Genomic DNA, 24324 nt, shown 5'->3' with positions numbered 1-24324 from the left:
TGCGGCTCGCTGGGGGGCGGGGCCGAGTGATAGTCGACGGCTATAGCCGCGTCTATCATGGGAGCGCACTCACAAGCTAACCCCCTTGGGAGAGAGCTTCCCATGAAGGGGGTTAGCACTTGCGGGGAGGAGCCAAGACAGCCGGCAAGGGACACCAGAAGACCAGGGGCCGCTCTGTGCAAAACGAACTGCACAGTGGAGGCAAGTATGACATTCTTGCTTTTTTTTTTTTTTTTTTTTTTTAAGCCTGAAGCCATACAACCTCAAATTTACCGCAGCTATCCACTGACCAATTGAAGGGGAATCTGAGCATTTACATTTTTGTGGAATACATATTTTAGCAGCATTAAGAAGGTGGATCAAGAGGGACTTCTTATATCGCCGCCTCAACATCGAAGTAAGGCGAAGTAAGCACTGCGCCGGATTGTCTGCAAGTGAAATGTCTGTCAGTCTAAACCATTTGCCGAAGGGAGCATGTCCAAAATGCGTGCAGTAGTGAACCGTCGGGTTGTTGACATCGCCAGTAGGTGGAGGGAACTGACGGATAGATCTTATGTAAGAGCGTGGGTACTTTATACCAGCAGGTCAGGACCTTAAACCCCCACTTCCTGGAACCTACTCGCAATTGAGGAGTGGTGTGCAAAATACATTCTCGCTGACCTTTTAAGAAGGCCCAACTCAGTTCGCTTTCCCACTTCCCTAAATAGGGCGGTATAAAGCTGTCCCGGGGTTCAATCAGAATTCCATACATTGACGGTACATAGCAAAGGGGTGCAGGATCTAGGTAGAGCCTCTCAAAAGCAGACGCAGAGAAACTAGAGGGGGCACAAAATGTGAGGAGATGAGAAAATTTCTAAACTGTGTTGCTATTTCCTCAATGGTGCACCATCGATCTCATTGAGAAAGAAAGTCTTTGAATCTATATCTGTTAATCGAGAGAAATTCCTTAATCCTCCTCCCCAACAGACTAGAAGGAAACTCTTGGGCACCAATAACTGGTGACAAAGGTGTGGGAAACCATCGTGACGCAACCAGTTTTAGCTACTATCGACAGTAGTCCCAATCAAAGGGTGGGATTTTAGGGGTACCGCCAGGGTAGAAGTCTGCTACAACAAATTTGAAAGCGGGACATTGCCTGCTCCACCCCCACCCACTCCTCTGCAAAATTCTTGGTCCAATCTAGGGCTCTGGTTAAATGGACTGCGTAGTAATATTTAAACTCTGGGAACCCTATGCCACCCTGGTCTTTTGGTAAGGTCAGGATACGATGAAACAACCTTTTTGATTTGTAGCCCCAGAGGTAGTTCAAAAACACCCCACAGACTGACCATAGAAAGTGACTTGGGACAGCTATTAGTAATGTTTGGAGGCGGTACAATTATTTTGGCAAAACAGCAATCTTTAAAATGCTATTCCTACCAAGCCAGAAGAACAATTTCTTGTGCCAAAGCTGGAGATCGAAATGTAGAGAGGAAAGCCAGGGGTAGAAATATTCCTGAAAAACTTCAGACAATGAGGGGGTAAGATACACGCCCAGGTATTTGATTTTGTGGTGAGCCCAGGAGAAGGGAAACTTATGTTGTATGTTACTGAGTCTCCTTGGGTAAATTTATGTTCAAAGCTTCAGATTTGTGCACATAAATGTTAAAGTTGGAAAGAGCGGAGTACATTCTAAAGACCTGCAATAAATTGGGGATGGAAGTAGGGCCGAAACAACTGATCGATTAAGAAATTAATCGATTACTATTTTCATAATCGATTAATCGGCCAGTAACAAAAAAGCAAATCTCTGCTGTAAATATTACTTTCACTGTCCCACAGTAAAAAATGAACCCCTTAGAGTAGCGATTATTTGCCCTTTTTTTGTACTTATTTTTGTTTTTTAACCCCATTATGTTACTAAACATCTCAGGCCTGGGTCACACCTCTGTTTTTTTTCTTGGTGCTTTTTGCAGAAACACACTACAGTTCAGTTACATGTTTTCCTATGGGACACATTCACTTCCATGATTTTTTTTCAACTGCTGCTTATTTGGGAAGGGCAAGGACTTTTTAAGGCAAAACGGTGCTATTTTTTTTTTTTTTTTTTGGTTCAATATACTTCAATGGAGAAGCTGCAGAAAAAGTAGTGTCTTTTTGCTACAATTTGTGTTTTGTAATCTGCCCAACAAATTGGCCCAAATTTTTTTTTTTAAATGTTTTATTTTTTTAAGGCTATATTATCCGATTAATTGAAACAATATTCAGCCAACTAATCGATTATGAAAATAATCGTTGGTTGCAGGCCTAGATGGAAGCCTCCGTAGCGAAGTGCCAGAATTGGCCCGGAATGGAAAGTGTTTAACCACTTCAATACTGGACACTTTTGACCCCTTCCTGCCCAGGCCAATTTTCAGCTTTCAGTGTTTTCACATGACCGCGCAGTTGCCATTCACTGTACCCAAACTAGAATTTTATAATTTTGTTCACGCAAATAGATTTCTTTTGGTGGTATTTAATCACCACTTTTTTTATATTATATTTTTTTATTGAAATATGAATTTTGTTTTTTAGTTTCTATTATAATATTTTGCAAATAAGTAATTGTTTTTCATAAACTTGGCCCAAAATGTATTCTGCTACATTTCTTTGGTACATGGTCAACAAACTGTATAGTATAGCTGAAAAATGATTAATCCTGATGTACGGACAGACTCCTCTAATTTCTTGATGTCAGGACAGTAGAAATACTGCCAAATTACCCCTCTTTGGAAAGTAGACACTCCAAGGTATTTAGTAATGGGCATTGCAGTTTTTTTGAAGGTTGTAATATGTTTGTCATCATTTTTTGAATTGGCACCTTTCAGGGAGAGGGGTACCTGCTTTGACGGTTACCCGTCCCATTTTCAAGGAGACCTAGCTACGGCAAGGTCCCCCGGAAGTTTGTCCGCTCCTCCTCTCTCCACCGGGTCATACAGAAAGCGCAGCACGCTTCACACATGCGCAGTAGGGAACCGGCTGTGAAGCAACAAAGCTTCACTGCCGGTTTCCCTTTCAGGTAATGGTGGCGCAGCACCCGAGAGCCTATAAAAACATTGCCTGGGGTGCCAACATCGCTGGATTCCTGGACGGGTAGGTGTCCTATTAATTCAGCAGCTAAAGTATTTGTAGCTGCTGACTTTTTATTTTTTTTTGTGGGGGGGCCTGACCTCTTTAAAGCGGGAGTTCACCCTAAAAAAAATGTTTTCTTTATCTACCATCCCATACAGCATACTAGCGTCAGCTATAGTATGTTTTTTTTTTTTCTCGCTGTATTTACCGTTTAATCCTTTAGTTTAGTTTCAGACTCCAGCGTTCCTATGAAGAGGGGAACATGATTGACGTTACGCGTTTCGAAAATAGCCGAAATAGGACTCGGATATATACCGCGCCGTATAGCGCCGTGAAGAGCCGAGTCCTACTCCGGCTATTTTCGGAACGCGTAACACGCCATAGCCGGACGTCAATCATGTTCCCCTCTTCATAGGAATGCCTACAGCCCGCGGGAGTCTAAAACGAAACTAAAGGATTAAACGGTAAATATAGCGGGGAAAAAAAAAAAAAAAAAACATACTATAGCTGACGCTAGTATGCTGTATGGGATGGTTCATAGATGTTTTTTAGGGTGAACCTCTGCTTTAAGTTGAACTTGTGATTTGTACGATTTAGCCGCAATAGTTTCACGTTAGTACAACTGTGTGTCCCTAATAAAGGGTTAAAATATGGGCTGAGGGCTGGAATATACCCATTAGCAATTAATATTTATAACTTTTGTACTTTGTTAAAACTGCATATTGCACCCCATTGTGCAATACAAAATTCTCTTCATAGTTAGTGTAAATATGAATGTTGGGCCATAGTTACAGTAGATATACATTGATTAATCATAGTCAAGTAGACATCCTTGTCATCTTCACATATCATAAATAGGGTGGATCACATTCCTCTAGCCCTGTGTATACTTATTTATCTAGGCTGTCTGATAATTTGCATTGTGTCTTGTTTTTCTGACTTTGCGAAACAATCTAACCTGCCTGCATATTTTTCAACTGTATGATTTAATGCAGTCAGGTGTTGCTTATGTTACAAAAAAGCTCAATTTTAAGTTTGTGTACATGTACAGAAACAAAGGTGTTTTAATATTTTGTGCCTTTTGTAATGATCCATCTTAAAAACGCCAGCGATATAGCAGCACTAAAAACGCCAGTGTGTTTTTTTGTGTTTTTGGGCATTTTTTTAATTGAAAACTCTCTAATGTATAATGGCGTTTCATTTTTACAGCTTGTTTTAACTGCTCCTGCAAGCACAGGCTGGCTTTTTATTTATTTTTTTTACTGCCCCAAATGCGTATACCTCAAAATGCCTCTGACAGTTTGTGTGCATTAACACATTGGCTAACATGGAGGGGCTTTTAGAGGCAGTTAAAAAAAATGTCAAATGCCTAACAGCAGCTGTAAAAACATCCTGAGCTCCGATGCATAGGCAGGTTGCATCTGCAGCTTACAAGAATATACATATCGCCAGCCCTGAAATCCTCCTATTCAGGAACAATATTGAATGGGCAGTGGGTATCCAATACTTTAGGGCCTATGTGTGGCCCACCCTCTCACTTACACGCTTCTAGCCTTCCCAGGAGTCTCATGTACCCTCAACCTGAAGGACTCTGCAGTACCCTCCATTAGAACTTTGGGGCTACCCCTGGGACCTCAAACCATGGAGACCAGAGTTTCTCGTATTTAATCAACCCCTATGCGCTGGTATGTGTGTTTGTTTTATATAATCTCTCCAAAAGGAGAATGTTTCCCATGAGTCACCCAGATTTTTACAGATGGAGTCATGGATTTCCAACCCAGCAAAATTGCCTTTCTATCCTGAAATAGGGCTCTGGAGAAAGCCACTCTTGTTTCCTCAGGGATCACTTTTTCAAGGATTCTAAGTAAACTGTGAATTTGATTCAGGGGGACATTCGCTTGAAACACTATTGAGCGTGGAGTGGATTTCACTCCAGTAGCGATGCAACTTCCGGTACCGCCACAGGGGATGAAAAAGATGTGCCCTTACTGCATGGGTCAACTGTAGTAGTAAAACATATGAGCCGGTAGTGCAAATTTACATTGAAGGTCCAAAAAGACATCAACCTCCCATATTCCAACACCTGGAAGAGAAGAGTTATACCCCATGCACGCCATCTGGGCCCTTGTTGGAGTTTGGCGAGTTCAGCATAAATGTGATTTCCCCAGATCGGTCTGTAGGCCGTGTAATCAGTTACCAGTTGCAATTGCTTCGATTTATTCCAGATTTTCTGGATGAAGGTATAAGTGTATTTCTGCCTGTTTGGTTTCTGAAATGCTTGAGAACTGTGTAGTTTTACTTTTACTTTTTTTGCTGCCTCCTTGTTGAGATGGTTGTGATGGCCTTTATTTCCTCCAGTAAAGCTGTACATTTGGGAGGCATTCTGTATTCTGTACTGATGTTCTATAAAATCAGTAAAGTGCTTTTCATAAACCTAGGTCTATTGTATTATATCTAGTTATTACATTTTTTACATTATAGATAATTTTAAAGCGGGGGTTCACCCTAAAAAAAAAAATGTATTCAGCATACTAGCGCGAGCTACAGTATGCCTTTATTTTTATTTTTTTTGCCGGCGTACTCAGTTTAATCGCGTAGTAAAGTTTCAGACTCCCCGCGGGGAATGGGCGTTCCTATGCAGAGGCAACGTGATTGACGGCCGGCTATGGCGCGTCGCACGCTTCCCGAAAATAGCCGAAATAGGACTTTGCGGCGCCTGCGCAGTCAGCTCTGATGTCTGTGCGCAGGCGCCGTGAACAGCCGAGTCCTACTCTGGCTATTTTCGGGAAGCGTGACGCGCCATAGCCGGCCGTCAATCACGTTCCCTCTGCATAGGAACGCCCATTCCCCGCGGGGAGTCTTAAACTTTACTACGCGATTAAACTGTGAATACGGCGCCAAAAAAATAAATAAAGGCATACTGTAGCTCGCGCTAGTATGCTGAATGGCATGCTAGAAACTTGTTTTTTAGGATGAACCACCGCTTTAACTAAAATATGTTTTAACCGTTTCTTTAACTTTTACAAATTTTAGTTCTAAAGTGACAACAAATAAAATTAGCGGAAGTAATACTTGGGAACTTGTTTTTAATGTAACTATAGTTGAAAAATAATGCCATGTATGTCATGTACGTATTTACAGCAGTCTGCTTACTATGTTTACAGAACCCTGCTACTATCACTAGAATACTTCTGAGTCATTTCAACTGGGACAAGGAGAAGTTAATGGAGAGGTAAGGACTCGCCTGTCTGGCTCTACTAACGTAAGATAACGGCTTTCTTGCAGCCTATGTTGTAAATACACTGGGCTGCAGCAGATTATTTATTTTTTCTTTACCATTTTCTTTGATTATTATGCAAGGATTAAATGAGACCTGAATAGTCTATTCAACATGGATGCAGATGAAAAAAAATGCTAGACCTAACAATTTCAAGAATCTCCTGTCTGAGACCGACACAAGAGACTTGAACGGTCTGACGTGTATAAGATAACAGGATAGATAGTCCGGACTCAGTCCTGTATGATTGCATGTTATTTATAACTTGTACACAGGAGACAGTGGTATTATGTAGATGTTCGTATAGAAGAGATATATTTTATTTTAGTCACATGTTATCTCTGCATGTGTAGATTTCTATTCAGCACCATGGCCTGAACGAAAGAAGTTCCTTGGTTCTCCCATTAAACCTAACCTGTGTGAATAGAGGAATCTGCAAGGCCATTTGTTGTAATCGGACAGCTGCAGCACCAGTGAATAGCTGCATTAAATGCCCACAATGCTGCGCTATAAACAATAAGTTTGCTCATTTCCAAAAATTATCATAAATACAATACACCTAATACACAAAAAACGAACCATAAAAACTATCAGGACTTGAGACCCACCTCTTCTGAAGGACGGGCACGACTCTGGACAGGAAGCGCCTTGAGGCGCTTTAGTTCGCATTTGTTGCGCTATACAAGTTACTCACTCACTTGAATGGTACCACAAAAACAAATTTTATTTGTACAAATATTAAAATGCATATGTTCCCAACTACATATAGAAACCTATTGCAGATACATCTGTCATCTCATGTAAAAATGACATGGTGTTCTCCCCATCATCCAAGTCAGAAATTAAGGGTTGCTCATTTCACAGTCATCAGCTGGCTTTGTCAGGAAGACCAACATTAATATTAAACTCTGTTGTAGATTATTAGGTTTTTCATAAAAACTGAGCAATTCATCAAACAATTGTAACATCATGGGAGGAATGCATCCAGGTAGACTGAAATATGTCATCAAACGATTGCCCACTTAGACGATCACTTCTTATCCAACTATCATATATTGTGGGCATTTTGGAAGGAACAGAATCCAGAAGTGTATATACTTTTTGTTCACACATTTTATTGAACGTATTCAGCATCCTATGTAAGAGTGGCAACTCAACCAAGTCTTCTTTTTTTTATTTTATTTTTTATGGTTTGTTTGGGCATATTTCAATCCTGGATTCATTCCATGTGTAATTATAACAGTCAGGTGAAGCAGTGCTATATATGTGCACTCAAAACTGCTCACTGAAATACAACAAAATATAAAGTGCTATATAAACATAAAGTGCCAATATAATATATTATGGCTAATATTGAATTAAAGAGCAAATGTGCAATAAATGGTTTCATAAATAATTCAAAGTCTCTTCAGCTGTGCAAATTGGTACAAAAACAGACGGGGAGTAGAAAATAAAGTGTAAAAGTGCAAAAACGGAATTGAATGTCATAATAGCTTGCAGATCCCGTTAAACAATCCACACCCAGTGTGCTTGTAGCCTCTCACATCCAGAGTAGACCCCAATGGGTTTAGTCATGCATCCAGATAATCACTCGTGGTAAGTTGTGCCTCCTTCCTCTCTGTTCTGGATCTTCCAGCAGGACAGGTACAAATTTCAGCTTTAAACGGCTCCTTTCCTGTGTGGTCTGCGTCCTCTGACAACCTCGCTCAAATGCTCTTCCAGACCCAAGATATCAAGCATAGGGTAGACAAATATCCATAGTGTAGTCGTTTTAAGTAAGATGTATTTCATTAAATAGCAGTTGACATCTAAAATGGCAAAAAGCCAGCAGCGTGCATACAAGCAGCAAAAGACAGCAGCATGTATAAAAAAAGCGTGTAAAAATGGGGACTTCTGGTCTCTGCCCACAACCAGAAGTGACGTCAAACTTGTGACTTTCTCAAAAATCCTTGTGTAGCTCACAAGTACCCCACTTTTTTAAATATATTCCACATAATTGCAATTGTAATTGCATGCTATGACCAATGTATCTCCAATAGGTTATTTGGAATTTATATATATATATATATATATATATGTGTGTGTGTGTGTGTGTGTGTGTGTGTGTTAACATTTGTACAAATAACATTTTGTTATTTACTCCTGATCGTTTTTATGGTTAGGATGTTTTTTTGTGGTTACATACATAGGATGTGGTACCAGACAAATTTATTGTCCAATATTCATAAGGTCTCCTACATTTGGACTCCTTCCCACTTGTGCTGTTAATAAAACACAAAATCCTTATTGCATAAATCCAGTTTAGTTTCTATATGTGTAAAAAAGACAGTTTGGTGGAAAAAATCTAAGTTGAAAACCTCCAATATAAATCTCCTTTAGCGTGCACTCTCGCCTTAATTTTGACCCTTATTGTAAGGATCAATACATTATCTGCTGTGTGATTAATCAGATCAACACCTCCTCAGCCTGATCATCAGATCCTAGTGTGACCTCTGAAGATTGCTGCGCAGCTCCGATAATGAGTGGATGGACTCAAATCCCATGTTAATGCACACATGTAATCTGACGGTGCTCGCTGTTGTTTCTATTAATAAAATGATAGAAATAAAAAATCACATTTTAAAAGAATGCATGTATAATTTCAATGTGCGCCCTTAGCTTAGATTATGGCGGATGGCAATGGATGTTGTCTGTGTAATCCAGCTCCTTCGGTCATGTGAAACCATGCCCAAGCCATTCCCTATGCATTTTGTTGTAATGTCATCGGGGCACTATATGATATTCTGATAAAACACGTAGGGCGTGGTTACATGTGACAGGGTTGACGGCAGGAGAAACTGGATTACACGGACAGCATCCTCCGCAACCTGAGCTGATGGCTGTTCAGTAAATCCTTGGATTGAGAGTAACTTGGTCTGAGAGTGTTTTGCAAGACCACAACATTGTGTTTTTTTTTTTTTTTTTTTTTACTTGATCAACGAGCAATGATGTCTTCATATAAAAGTAGTGTCATGTCACAGCCGAGTATAAAAGAGAAGAGGTGCCTCGAAGTGTAGCAAATATGGTTACGTTTTTTTTTCCTTTCAATTCTTTATTTCAAGAAGGTACAGAAACGTCCAAAATGTTGACCATACAACGGGTTAGCTCCATGCATGAAGCCACATGCCCGGTTAGCATAGTGTCGTCAATGGGTAGACAACGTAGGTGTGTACCAGACAATGGGCCTCATGGACTAGGAAGTCTCCGTATCACGCACAATTTTTTTTTTTTTTTTTTGACGGTTGACACTTTTCATTCTTTAAACCAATTAATAAAACGGTAAGAGAGAAGCAAAAAAAGTCTAGGGATTGAAGAAATAGGAAAGACCCAGAGGGCAAAACAGCAAAGGGAGCATTAGCAAAGATGTTGAGAGAAAAAAGGGGGGGGGGGTGGTGTCAGGGGAAAAAAAACAGGTGAAAGGGTCAGGGGTCAACCACAACCAGCCCCACCCACACACCGTCCGGAAGCCATTCCAGTAGGCACAGCTCCCTGGGGCGTTAATTCACCAGCTCAGCATGTTCCTCTGAGTAGATGAATTTGCTCCAGTAAAACCAATTCTTGTGGTATTTCTCCCCGAAGGCCCCTATCTGTGGTGACCAGGTCCTCCATGGTGTTGATCTCTGCTTCCAGCGACCGGCGGCTGTGTCGGCTTCCAGTACAGTGGGATGCAGCTCTTTGCTGCTGTGAACAGGAGAGGCAAGATGGATTTCCTATAGATATTGCTTGGAATATCGTGGTGGTGGAGGAAGAATGCGGGGGTCATGGGCAGCTCATGATCGGTAAATTTCTGAACAATGCAGTGAATCTCAGTCCAGTAGGGCAGCAAAAAAAGACACGACCAGAAGATGTAGAGGTGAGAGTCAGGTTCCTCCCCCCACCTCCAGCAGAGATCGGTGCTCTGCGGGAACATCCGATGGATCCTTACTGGCATATAGTACCACCTGGTCAGTACCTTGTATCCCACTTCCTGGGGGTTGGCACATACAGAGGTCTTGCAGGAGAAGGGCAGAAGTCTTTCTACTTGCCTGTTTGGGAACCGAAGACCCAAGTCTGGTTCCCATTTACATATATAAAGTGGTCGGAAATTCGGGGCTGGTGCTTGGTAGCAGCTGGTATGTCTGGGATATAACTCAAAGGGTGCCAGGCTTCTCCCTTAGGGTTCTAGGGGGGGGGGGGGGGTAGCAAACCCAAGAAATGGGCTAGCTGTATTTTTTGCCAAAAGGTGAGGCCCACTAAAGATGGGTCATCCATGACCTGTTTTCCACTACCGGGGTTAGCGGCAAAGGGATGGGTGCAACAGGGAAAAGTCGCCAACCCATGTTTCACCTACAATGGGGTGGTCTAGTATTCGGCGTGGTAACTTTGACTGGCACCAGGGCAACACGTCAACAGCGAGGAGCCCTTCTACCTGCTTCAGAGGACCATGGTGGCACCAGTCCAGGATTTGTGTCAGGTGGCATGCCATATGATTGATATCCGGAGAGCCATGCCACCCAATACTTTGGGCAGTCGCAGAATAGATTGGTCCAGCCGCTGGGGTTTCTGGGCCCAAAGGAAGGATACAATAGTGTGGTTAACTGCCCTGAGAAAGGATCTCGGGATCCGGACGCGGAGGGCCTGAAGGTGATATAGCAACCGGGGGATTATGTTCATTTTGACAATACAACACCGACCAAACCAGGAGAACATTCCATGTTGCCAGGACTGGAGGTTTGATTTAATGGCCGTCAGACAGGAAGACAAATTGAGGGGTAAATAGGTCTTCTGTCTTGGTGGGTAAAAGAATGCCCAAGTATTTGAGGCGAGACATCGCCCATTTGAAAAATAATTCTGTGCAAAGTAGTGTGGCCAGAGGTGCCGGCATGGAGATGTTCAGTGCCTCTGATTTCTGGAAGTTGATTTTGAAGGACAGTGCCCCATACATCTTCACTTTCTGCAGCAAGTTGGGGATAGACACCAGGGGGTTGGTCACAAAGAATAAGACATCGTCCGCGAATGCAGCGATTTTTTTAATATGGTTACATTTTAATGAAGGAACAACATTTAGAAAATTACATAGTTGATGATTTAAAATAGGCACATCTAAGTATGCAGGCTTCCGGGGTAACGCTGTCCACATCGACCATCCTCCGCACTACCATTGATATCATTCCTTCCACGCTTTGCTCCAGGAGTGCTTCAAGCCTCGCTTTCAGGTTGCTCTACTGCAGGGTATTCTTTCCGGTCATGATTGCAGACTGACAGCAGTAAGAGCAGGCGGTGCATTGGATGGTCTAGTGGACAGCTTTACCCCGAATGCTTGCATACTTGGATATGCCTCTTTTAATCACCCATGTGAGTTGCTAAATATTGTACTTCATTAAATGTAAACATATTGCTACACTTACAGGCCTCTCTTCTTTTATACTCTGTAGCTTATGCTGGATTTTCCTTCTAATCCCGTTGCGGGGCTGCTATTTGTGGATGGACATTTTATGGTTGCACAACCCATCACATTGCTATAATCTTTTTATAGGGACTATAAACTGAAGGACTTGTGAACAAATAGTTGTGGAACGAATCATCTGAGTTTCCATTATTTCTTAAGGGGAAATTCGTTTTTATTTACGAGTGCTTTGGATTACAAGCACGTTTTCCGGAATGAGTTATGCTTGCAATCCAAGGTATTTCTGTATTTTGAAATGCAAGCATTCTCCTTGTCTAAGGCTGCATTCACACCTCCGCGACAAGATACGCCGCGTCCGCGGCGTATTTTGCCGCGAGTGTGTAACTTTTTTTTTTTTTTTTTTTTTTTTAACAAAGCCTTCCCATTGCTTTGTATGGGCGAATGCCAATGCCGCCTGAAAAAAAGGGTGTCCGGGACTTTTTTTTCAGGCGTACGGCATCTGAGATGTGAACCACAGCAATGGGAATTCTCCCCTCAAGCGGCACGAGCGTCCGGCGTTTTGTCGTGGAGGTGTGAATGGGGTCTAATAGCGAGCGGCTTTTTATTTTTAGGTTTTCATTTATAAAAACATTGAGCACTATGTTTGGTTTCCATTGTATTTAAACATTAAGAACGACTTCAGCTCCAGAAGGTTTTACTCCCTTCATGAGTGGCCATTTATTGATATTTAGCACTAGAGCTACGCTACGCTGATAATTGCTCAGTCATGCAATGCTGTACCCAAATGAAATGTATATGTAAGACATTTCTTTTGGTGGTATTTGATCACCACTGGGTGCTTTTATTATTTGCAATATAAATGACCCAAAATATTGAAATATGTATATTTTTTTACTTTCTGCTATAAAACATCCAATGTAAGAAAATTAATTCTTCATACATTTTGACCAAAAATTTATTCTGCTACATGCCTTTGTAAAAAAATTAATTGCCAATAAGTGTATATTGATTGGCTTGCGTGAAAGTTGTCGCGCCTACTAACATTGATATACTGGGATGTCTAATATTTATTTTACGAATAATGGCCAGCAACTTGTAATGGGACTGCAAAAGTGCCGCAGGCAATCTGACACTGGGGTGAACTGACTAGCTGACATTGACATCAACGGTGATGCAATGATCAGTGATAATATACACTGCCACTGGCTGGGAAGGAGTTAACATCTAGGATGATCAAGGGGTTAAAGCAGAGTTCCAGCAATTTCTGTGTTTAAGTCAGCAGCCACAAAATGTATAGCTGCCGTCTATTAATAAACACACTCATCTGTCTGCTTGGGGAGAATAGCTCAGAGCTATTTTATCAATAAAGGATTTTATTTATTTTTTTACATTTCACTGCTTTTTGAGATGAGTGGGTACTCATTGAATGAATGAAAACTTATATAGCGCGGCACATGCGAACTTAATCGCCTCTGGGCGCTTGTTGTTTCTGACTCCTTTGGTATCAAAAGAGTGGGGGATACGGGGGCCCCCACTGGTCAAGATTGTTGGGAAGAAGCCCTTGCACCCATCCCTCTTGTGTCGAAGGCATGCGCTCTGGTATGGTTCAGGGGGAGGGGCGCTCACTGGTCCCCTCCCCTCCCTTTCCTGACCTGCTGGACGGCATTCTCAGATAATGACCCAGTATGGATTTTGGGGGCGGACCCCACGTCATTTAAAATAAAATGACGAGTGTCCCTCAGAATTCGTACTAACTAGACTCAAAGGCCCTGATATAGACCGGGGGGGGGGGTTTCCTGGCCCCCTCATTGGCATCAAGCTATATACAGTGTGTTTAAGGTGGGGCGTAAAATGCAGGGGTGAAACTCATCAAGCGCAGCCGCATAGATGTCAACCTAGACTCGGGCTCCTTTCACACTGGGGCGGTGGGGGGTGTCGGTGTCAAAGCGCTTCTACTTTTAGCTGCGTTTTACCGTCGTTAGCGGCCGAGAAAGGGTTAAAACCGTCTGCAAAGCGCCATTTCAATGGGCAGGGGCACTTTAGGAGTGGTGTGTTCTCACCGCTCCTACAGCGCCTCAAAGATGCGGCTAGCATGATTATTTTTTTTTAACCTTCCTGCCAGTACACTGCAAGGGCTTTCACACTGGAGTGAGAGGAGCTGCTTTTTCAGGGTGCTTTGCAGGCGCTATTTTTAGCATTATAGTGCCTGCAAAGCACCTCAGTGTGAAAGGGGTCTAAGTTTCTCGTCATGAGAAACAGATCATTCTCTCTGTTCAGAGCTCTGCGTTTGTCAGAACTCTGGGCTGTGATTGTACACAGCCGATCAGCAAGTCCTGGCTGTGAATCATTGGCTGGGACTTGCTGATAGGCTTTTGTTGTGTACAGGGCACCTAAACCACAGAGGTAGGCAGCGGTGTACGGGTATGTCGGGTCTGTCGCTTATACCAGCTGCCTGTCTGCAGTACATTGCAGGCATGAAGTGCTTAGGGGTGTTCTCAGATCCTGCCTGGACCTTCGCTAGCATCAGGGCTGGGAATGGGCAGCTGCTGAACAGGATTTGTAGTGTCAAAGGGAATGATAACGATTTGTTTTGAACACGGGGGGAAAAAGCATGTTAAAACAAATGCCTTCTAGCTTATCAAACTTGAGATGCTTATTTTATAAGGAGTGGAATGACCGGGTCTGTGTTTAGGTGTGCTAGTCTAAAACATTTGTTTTTCTTCTCTGCTGCTAGGTATTTTGATGGCAACTTGGAGAAGCTCTTTTCAGAATGTCATGTCATTAACCCTAGTAAGAAATCACGAACACGGCCCATGAATACACGTTCCTCTGCCCAGGATATGCCCTGTCAGATCTGCTACTTGAACTATCCAAATTCAGTAAGTGTAACTGCAGTGAGGTTTTTGTTCTTTATTGCCTGCCCCTCACTTTTTCAACTGACATGCATGAACATTTTACAGCCTTACCAAAAACTGCATTGTAGTGCATAATTGATGTTCTACATATAAGAAATGCTGTGTCTTGAGCTACTGTATTTCACTGATCCATGTATTACCTTCAGCAACTTAAAGTCTGTATGTATTCTTCAATATATTAAAAGCAGTCAGCATATACTTTGACATAGTGTGAATATTATCTACCTTGATGATGGCAACTGCAAGCAAACGTGCAAGTAGGTAAATTAATGTGTATTTACTGCTGTAAATTGCTGACAGTGCTGTAAATGAAAGTAAATCATAATATAAGGACTAAACATAATGCATAGCTATTATATAACCATTTAGATTAAAGGGGTTGAAAAGGTTCGTATTTTATTTTCTAAATAGGTTCCTTTAAGCTAGTGCATTGTTGGTTCACTTGCCTTTTCCTTCGATTTCCCTTCTAAAAAAAATGTTTCTTTGTCTGAATTTCTCACTTCCTGTTCCTCCTCAGTAAGCTGTTCTGGCTGACTAACCACCGCTCGCTCAGATGATGGCAAGTTTACTGAGAAGAAACAGGAAGTGAGAAATTCAGACAAAGAAAAAATACTTTTATTTAAATCAACTAATTTCATTTAATTTTATTATATTCATTATAATACAGTATTGTGCAGTTTTTCCCGAGCGAAAACCACATTCAGTTTTTTGACAAGTTTTTCATTCTGCTCTTTGCATTTAATTAAGAAAAAAAACAGTTTCTGCAAAATTGACATTTTCAAAAAAATTCTGTTGCCATTGGCTACTTGATTTCCGAAGCTATTTGGGCTTCTTGTAAAACGCAGCCTTTACTGATGCATGTTCTGCCCAGTGTCGCTTTGTTAGTAATGTTGAAACAATTTTATTAGGTGGTGACGTTGTTTTTGTATAAAATGTGTAAATGGCTGACTCTACATGGTCACAGATAAATACCTGATTAACCACCCGCGGAAGATTTGGCTGCTCAATGACCAGGCCATTTTTTTGCAATAGGACATTGCGTCGCTTTAACTGTGTGGTCGTATATTCTACATATTTTTGGTAATCGCAAAAGGCTTATATTGATTTGTGCAAAAGTTATAGCGTCTAAAAAATAAGATTTTTGGGACCATTGACAATTATACTACAGCAATCAGTGCTATAAAAATGCACTGATTACTCTGTAAATGTCACTGGCAGGAAAGGGGTTAACACTAGGGGGCGATCAAGGGGTTAACTGTGTTCCCTAGTGTGTTTTAACTGTAGGGCAGTGGTCATCAACCCTGCCCTACAGGGCCCACTAACAGGCCAGGTTTTATGTATTACCATGGGGAGATGGAGTTTAGAATACTGCAATCACTGAGCAGCAAATGATATCACCTGTGATGTATTTCAGTTATCTTGCAAACCTGGCCTGTTAGTGGGCCCTGTAGGGCAGGGTTGATGACCACTGCTGTAGGGGACTGATTGTAGGAGATGACAGATTGTGGTTACTAGCTCGTAGTCTCCCTCTCCCAGAACTGGGATATGTGTTTACACAAACGCACACGTCCCTGTTCTGCCTCCCGGGTCATTGCGACCGATGGCCACGCGCATCGGCACCCCTTGATTTGCAGCGCACGCCTGCTATCCCACTTGAAGGAGCTGACGTACAGCTACAACGGATTGCGGGATCGTGCCGACCTGTCGTAGTATAATGACGGCGGCTGGTTGGCAAGCGGTTAGAGGAACAAAATTGCCAGCAATATTTGGCAGAATAGCCCATTAGCTCAGTTTTATATACACCATTTCTTCAGGAAACTTTTTTTTATTGCACCCTTGGTATTTGTCCCCCTAGATAAGCCTCACTTCAGTATCAGTGCTGCAGTATGAGCCTCTCAATCACTGTAAGTACCACTCTAGTCCCCACCTCAGTGTTAAGCCGGCCATTTAGGCAGGAACCAGACAAAATTTGAACCGTTTGGACAGGCTGAATGTACCGAGTTGATCAATCAACTTGGGTGCAAACCAGTCTGCTAGATTCTCTTGCGATTTATAGCATCGATAATCACTGTATTCTCCCAGCGGGGGAGGGCTGCTGGTGGTGGTTGCAGGAAAGAAATTTGCACCACACATGGCCCACATTAGTTCCCCAAAGCAAGCACCCTCATTTATTGGTGCTTTTCAAGAGTTCCTTCAAGAGATGCTTCCACAGATACATTTAAGCAACAAGAAGATTGGTATACACCAGTTCATATGAAACTGAAATGTTTCCACAACATGACAAATCATGTGCGTTCCCAAATGGTAAACTAGTAATAAGTAATATATTTAATCCACTGTAATAGTGATGTGCTGATCATCTCGTTCGGTTACAGTATCTCACAAAAATTAAGTACACCCCTCATTTTTGTAAATATTTCATAACTTTTCATATGACAACGCTGAAAAAAATACACTTTGCTACAATGTAAAGTGGTGAGTGTACAGCTTGTATGACAGTCTAAATTTGCAGTCCCCTCAAAATAACTCGATACACAGCCATTAATGTCTAAACTGCTGGCAACAAAAGGGAGTACACCCCTCAGTGAAAATGTCCAAATTTGGCCCAAAGTGTCTATTTTGTGTGGCCACCATTATTTTCCAGCACTGACTTGACCCTCTTGTACATGGAGTTTACCAGAGCTTCACAGGTTGCCACTGGAGTCCTCTTCCACTCCTCCATGATGACAATACTGAGCTGGTGGATGTTGGAGACCCTGCGCTCCTTCACTGCTATGTGTATGTGGGCCTCGCCCCCTTTCTTAAGCAGCCCAATCATTGGCTGGTGTTTGATAGCTGCAGGGCCCTGCCCACCCCCGACATCACTGCTAAATTTTGACAGCTGGTCTCTCACACAGTTGCACTATATCGGAACCAGCCAGTGCGAATCAGTGTCACCTGCCAAAAAAAGGAAAAACGGTCTAAAATATCGGCTGCAAAAATCGGCATATATAGCCATCTGCCTCCCAGATTTATAAATATTGACGTCGGCCAGAGGAAAAACCCATATCGGTGATTGAACTCTAGTCATTGGTGCAGTGAATGGGTACTGTATTCCTTCTGTGCTTGTCTTTTTGTTATACTACATCGTAAAGCAGTTACAGGTATAGCAACCTGTTTTTGGTTCCAAATTAAGGACTTGTCTACAGTTGCTGAGCATAATTTTTTTCTGCAATTAACATTTTGAATTTTGCCTAGAAAGTAGACACAAATCTTTCTTGGTGAAATAGTCAAAACATGCTGCACCATTTAACCACATGTTTTAGGCCATTTTAAAATGCCTAGTGGTTAAAACAAGCTCCTGTCTGCAGCTGCTGCCTTGAGCTTGGTGCCATTTTTTTTTCTGACAGCGATCAGCTGGTAGAAGTGTTAAACTCCGTTCCTCAATCACTTCTTTGACTACTGAACCTGGAAGCAACTAGGATTTTTCACTTATGTTTTCGACCTGTCATTCCCTGGCCAAGGATGCCACTAATCAAGCATCATCTGTTCTTGATTGGCTATAGGGGAGACATTGGGCTCTCCCCTGATATTTCTCTCCAGCTGTTGTGAAACTACACGTCCCATGAGGCATTGCAAGGCTGACGGTTACATGCATGACTCCCACAGGTAGAGGCATGATAGGACTTGTAGTTCCGCAATGGCTGGAGGGCTGCCTGTTTGAGACCCCTGCTATAAAGAGTACCTGAAAAGGTAAACTGCATTTGTGCCACACAGAGGAGTCATCTCCGCAATCGTTGGCGTGAGACCGAAAATTCTAGGGCTTAATCATTAACTTTAAATGGTAAAAGCTTTTAAAACATCACCTATACAAAATTTTAGGTACCGTAGTTTTTCCCAGTTTCACAGGCAAAATACATTTTGAGCCTTGACATGTTTATCTATTTACTTGATGCAACCGCCTGTTTTAAAATTTACAAAAAACAATGCTTACAATGTGTACATGGAAACGAATTTGAAAGTATTTTGTCTGTAAAATATATGCATTTGATAAACGGCTGCACAAATATCTTGTGGCAAAAAATGAAATTCCACGACCACCATTTTATTCTCCAGTGCCTCTGCTTTCAGAAAATATGTAATTCTTGGGGGTTCAAAGTAATTATATAGCAAAAACTGCTCATCATAAAGCATAAGTTCACCTTTTTGGAACATGTTGTATGTTTCACCAGTATTTTAGGGTAGAAAATGTAACATGTTCCAGCAGTTGCAGTCTCTACCCCTCCCCAGTGACAGCGGGTGGGCATCTTCTCTTGGCACCTGCTGTCACTGTTTGAAAATAACATAGTGTGGGGCTCCACTCATCCAGCCATGTCATTTTCTCACAGTCCTCTTTGAATGGGAAACTACAAGCTACAAGTTCCGGCAGCCTTGGCGGCTCTCTGCTTGTAGTATCAATGAACTACCATGGCGCTGTTGAGCGCTCTGGTAGTTCATTGTCTATTATTATCGGTATGCATTTGTCTGCCCGTACGAACAGACAGATGCACTGAAAAGTCTGCAGGGGTCCTGCATGCTCCCCCCCCCCCCTTACCTGCATTTAATAATTTTTTAATGGTGAACTTATCCTTTTAACAGTGAAGTGGTAGTGATGCCAATGTGTATGTATTCTTTTTATATGTTTAATATTTAAATATTAGGCGAGTATAACATTTTGCATATTAACATTTCATATCTGCATTCCAGCCAGCAGATGAAGGGGTTTGCTTTTTTGCAAATGTTTATATATTAATTTGGTTTGCTGAAACTGCCTTTTTGTTTATAGAGCTCAGTAGCTCAAACTGAAATGTATGCATGTGCACACTTTCCTACCTGAATGTGTTGGGCCCCCTGCCTTGAGAATTTAAAGGCAAATGGTTTGTTCTTAATGCGTCCCTTAATGTTCTGAGACACTATCTTTGGTATACCTTGTGTTAAGGCTCTGTTCACATCTGGCATAGTCCATTGCCGCTATGACATTTTTTGCGATTCTGCCTGTCACATAAGGCTGGACTTTTCACTTAAATAGACTATGCATGCTTGTTGTCTAAAAATAAGCTCTTGTTCTTCTTTAGGCGACAAGCTTGTGTGATTTTTGTTTTTTTAAAAGGTGTGGTTTGCCACTCGACCATCGCAGCAGAATTGCAGCACGTTTGGGGTGCCATTAAGGGATAATGGCGGCCAAACGCATGTTGTACAATGTCTTATACATGATTTGGAATGGCGGGCAGAATTGTAGTGATCCTGCCTGTGTGAATGGAACCTATATATGGGTGAAATATATATGGGTGGAATATTTAGTTAAAAAAAAACAAAAAAAAACTTGTAATCATTCTCTGGCTCGCTGTTCCCCCTCCCTGTGCATACCACAATAGTGCTGTCCCCTTATTAGCCTGTAAAAAAGCGCGCACACATTTGCGTTCATAAAGAGCATTTGAATTAAAGCGAACCTGTGTGCAGTTTAAAGCGGGAGTTCACCCATAAAAAATTTTTTTTCAAACAATCCCCTTAGATGGATGCTCATTTTGTCTAGGGGAATCGGCTAGTTGTTTTAAAATATGAGCAGTACTTACCGTTTTCGAGATGCATCTTCTCCGTCGCTTCCGGGTATGGGTCTTCGGGAGCGGGCGTTCATTCTTGATTGACAGTCTTCCGAGAGGCTTCCGACGGTCGCATCCATCGCGTCACTAGTAGCCGAAAGAAGCCGAATGTCGGTGCGGCTCTATACTGCGCCTGCGCACCGACGTTCGGCTTTTTTCGGAAAATCGTGACGCGATGGATGCGACCGTCGGAAGCCTCTCGGAAGACTGTCAATCAAAATAGGAACGCCCAGTCCCGCAGCCCATACCCGAAAGCGGCGGAGAAGATGCATCTCGTAAACGGTAAGTACAGCTCATATTTTAAAACAACTAGCCGATTCCCCTAGACAAAACGAGCATGAAGCTAAGGGTAAAAAGTGTTATGTACGGGTGAACTCCCGCTTTAAGTATGAAAAGCAAGCACCACAAGGTTTCTTCCACGCTTTATCTTTGTGAGCACTTCTTGACTCCCATGCCTGCCTCACTGATGGTTGATGTCAAATACCACTGAGGATTAGGCCCCTTGTACACGGGCTATCTAACTGTTCATGCCTACCAGCATTTTAGTGTGTCTGGGAAGAACAGGTGCTGCGTCCAGCCCTGCTGCCTGCACCCTGCCAATCTTTTGAGCAGTACTCTTGTTCAAGCGGGGCTGAGCGCTCCACCTGTCCCTTCCCGATGCACTAAAATGCTCAAAAAGATCAGGGGTGTGCAGGATGCCTTGATTTAACTTTTTGGCATTGAACGCTTGTAGTACTGAAACCTAGCTTCATTGTACCATTGTTCTGGGCTTCAAAGCCATGTAATATAGCATGTGTCATTCCTCATGGGACATCTGTGAAACATTTCAAACTGTTATGTAGACGCATACACTTTGAAACTGTGTGCCTTATTTATTTTTATTTTTTTATTGGTTTAGGTATATCTAATTACATGTAACATATCTTATGTATCCATAATTTTTTCCATGTTTTCTACAGTATTTCACAGGCCTTGAATGCGGTCACAAGTTCTGCATGCAGTGCTGGGGTGAATACCTAACCACCAAAATCATTGAGGAAGGAATGGGACAGGTAATATAGTTTGTATATTGAGACCAGTGTTCATTCTGTTTCTGCTATTTATTTTGACTTTCTGTTCTCTTTAGTTCGGGCACTTTTATAAAGCCATGGTGTGGCCTTATTGCCATACTACCGTTGTTAAAAAAGGTACAATGGTGTCCTTCACATATGTGATTTAACGCTTTGCGGGGCTTGTCGTGCAACTGGGATCTTTTCTCGTTATATCAGTATTTTTGGCGTACTGTGTAGATAATATCCTGGACACGGAAGAAGCCACACCACAGCTTGCATTATATGAATGGAGCATAAAGTCCAGTGTGGAGTCAATACTATGGGGTCATCAGATAGTGACTATTGGGCAGATTCAGGTATAGATACGCCGTCGTAATTCTGAATCCGTGCCGTCCTACATTTAAGCGTATGCTCAAACTGAGATGCGCTTAAATGTTGATAAGATACGAGCGGCGTAAGTCTTCCTACGCCATCTTAGCTGTCTATTTACGCTGGCCGCAAGGGGCGTGTACGCTGATTTACGCCTAGAATATGTTAATCAGCGAGATACGCCTATTCACGAACGTACGCTCGCCCGTCGCAGTAAAGATACACCGTTTACGTAAGGCGTTTTCAGGCGTAAAGATAAACCACCAAAAAGATGGCGCAGCCAATGTTGAGTATGGACGTCGGAACCGTCGTCGAATTTCACGTGGTTTGCGCAAGTCGATTCAGAATAGGGCTGGGCGTAGGTTACGTTCACGTCGAAAGCATTGACTATTTGCGACGTGATTTGAAGCATGCGCACTGGGATACGTCCACGGGTGGCGCATGCGCCGTTCGTTCAAAACTTCATTTACGTGGGGTCATGCTTTACATAAAACACACCCACCTCTTCACAATTTGAATTAGGTGCGCTTACGTCGGCACATTTACGCTACGCCGCCGTAACTTAGGACGCAAGTGCTTTGTGAATACAGCACTTGCCTCTCTAACTTGCGGCGGCGTAACGTAAATTACATACGCTACGCCCACACAACTTTAAGCCGCCGTACGTGAATCTGGCCATATCTGTTTATAAAAGGCCATATCATCTGTTTTTCAGTCAGTAATGTTTTAATATATGGAAATCTTTTAATATAGGTTTTGTTTTTCTTTCATTTCAGACCATTTCTTGCCCTGCCCATGGCTGTGACATATTAGTTGATGACAATACAGTAATGTAAGTGCTCTAAACACAATTACATGTGTAATGCAATTCTAATGCTGTAAACAGATAAAGGAAAACTGTTCAACCAATATTTGATTAAGTTAGCAAGCAGGGGATAAATATCCTGTTTTTTTCCCCAGCAAATTTCATCTGTGACTGGGTTGGTAAAGCCATAGTTCATCTTATGATGTTTGGCAGAAATAAGTGCTGTGTATCCTGGTGGTTCTTCCCATTATCATAAGGAGTCTGAACAGTTAAATGGGCACTGCTGTTCATAGTTTTTCCCCAAGAGAATTCCCTTGTTCACTCACCTAACTAGTTGTAGGTACTGCTTGAATAAGTAGTCCAGAAAATTGCACCGATGTCACATGCAGGAGCTGTTTGCCTGCTTAACCACTTAAGACCCGGACCAAAATGCAGGACCAGGCCCCTTTTTGCGATTCGGCACTGTGTCGCTTTAACTGACAATTGCGCGGTCGTGCGACGTGGCTCCCAAAATGTATGTCCTTTTTCCCCCCCACAAATAGAGCTTTCTTTTGGTGGTATTTGATCACCTCTGCTGTTTTTATTTTTTGCACTATAAACAAAAATAGAGTGACAATTTTGAAAAATAAAACAATATTTTTTACTTTTTGCTATTATCTCCCCCAAAAATATATATATTAAAAAAAAAAATTCCCTCAGTTTAGGCCCATACGTATTCTACCTATTTTTGGTAAAAAAAAATCACAATAAGCATTTATCGATTGGTTTGCGCAAAATTTATAGCGTTTACAAAATAGGGCATAGTTTTATTGCATTATTATTATTATTTTTTTACTACTAATAGCGGCGATCAGCGTTTTTTTTCGTGACTGCGACATTATGGTGGACACATTGGACAATTTTGACACATTTTTTGGGACCATTGTCATTTTCACAGCAAAAAGTGCTATAAAAATGCAGTGTTTACTGTGAAAATGACAATTGCAGTTTGGGAGTTAACCACTAGGGGGCGCTGAAAAGGTTAAGTGTGACCTCATATGTGTTTCTAACTGTAGGGGGGCAGGGCTGGATGTCTGACGTCATTGATCGCCTTTCCCTATATCAGGGAACAGACGATCAATGACGGCGCCACTGTGAAGAACGGGGAAGGTGTGTTTACACACACCTCTCCCTGTTCTTTAGCTCCGGGGACCGACTGCGGTCACGGAGCTTCAGACCGGGTCGCTGGCGCGCGCCCGCGACCCACGGCTGGGCATTTAACAATTGCATACAGGTACGTGATTGTGCCCAGCCGTGCCATGGTGTGAAGAAAGCCTCTTGAGGGGGCGAGCAGGAGGGTCAGGATGCTCTTTACTTTGCAGATAGAGAAAGGAGCTGTGTGTTAGTGGGCATCCTGACACTCTTGCTCGCCCCCTCAAGAGGCTTTCTCCACACCAGGGAGAAAGCCTTGCATTACTGTGTGTAGTTACAGACAGAAGAACAGGAAGCGAGGGTTTCTCAGAAGAAATAAGGGCATTTAAAAGCAAAATGGAAGGATGAGGTAAGTGAAGGAGAACTGCACTAAGGTAAAGGAAGCTATTTAGGGAAACATGTTTTTACCTTTACAACCCCTTTAACCAGGCATCATTCAGATATCATCTTTTTCTGCCAGCAATTCCCTGTACCGCAAATGACAAATGATGTTTACATTCCTTGTAATGGGCGCAAAAGTGATAAAAAAAAAAAAATTAAACGGGAAGTGGCAAAAATATAAAAATTAAAACGCCTCGTACG

At 42.2% G+C, this 24324-nt stretch overlaps 1 protein-coding gene across 2 annotated transcripts in view; it reads left to right on the top strand.

Moving 5' to 3' along the window:
• The window catches only part of ARIH1 (ariadne RBR E3 ubiquitin protein ligase 1), an 83841-nt gene that overhangs the window by 32342 nt on the left and 27175 nt on the right, over positions 1-24324 (top strand). The window contains exons 2-6 of one of the 2 annotated variants that reach the window (XM_040343031.1): positions 6255-6322; positions 14527-14671; positions 19433-19447; positions 21285-21377; positions 22523-22578. In XM_040343031.1, coding sequence (XP_040198965.1) covers positions 6255-6322; positions 14527-14671; positions 19433-19447; positions 21285-21377; positions 22523-22578 — 377 coding nt within the window. The remainder of the gene's footprint in view (positions 1-6254; positions 6323-14526; positions 14672-19432; positions 19448-21284; positions 21378-22522; positions 22579-24324) is intronic. The other variant, XM_040343032.1, reaches the window with a different exon arrangement.

This window comes from Rana temporaria, chromosome 3, assembly GCF_905171775.1.
Source record: "Rana temporaria chromosome 3, aRanTem1.1, whole genome shotgun sequence".
NCBI classification, from domain to species: Eukaryota; Metazoa; Chordata; class Amphibia; order Anura; family Ranidae; genus Rana; species Rana temporaria.
The sequence above is the reverse complement of the archived record's forward strand: the minus strand, read 5'-3'. Positions and strand labels throughout refer to the sequence as shown.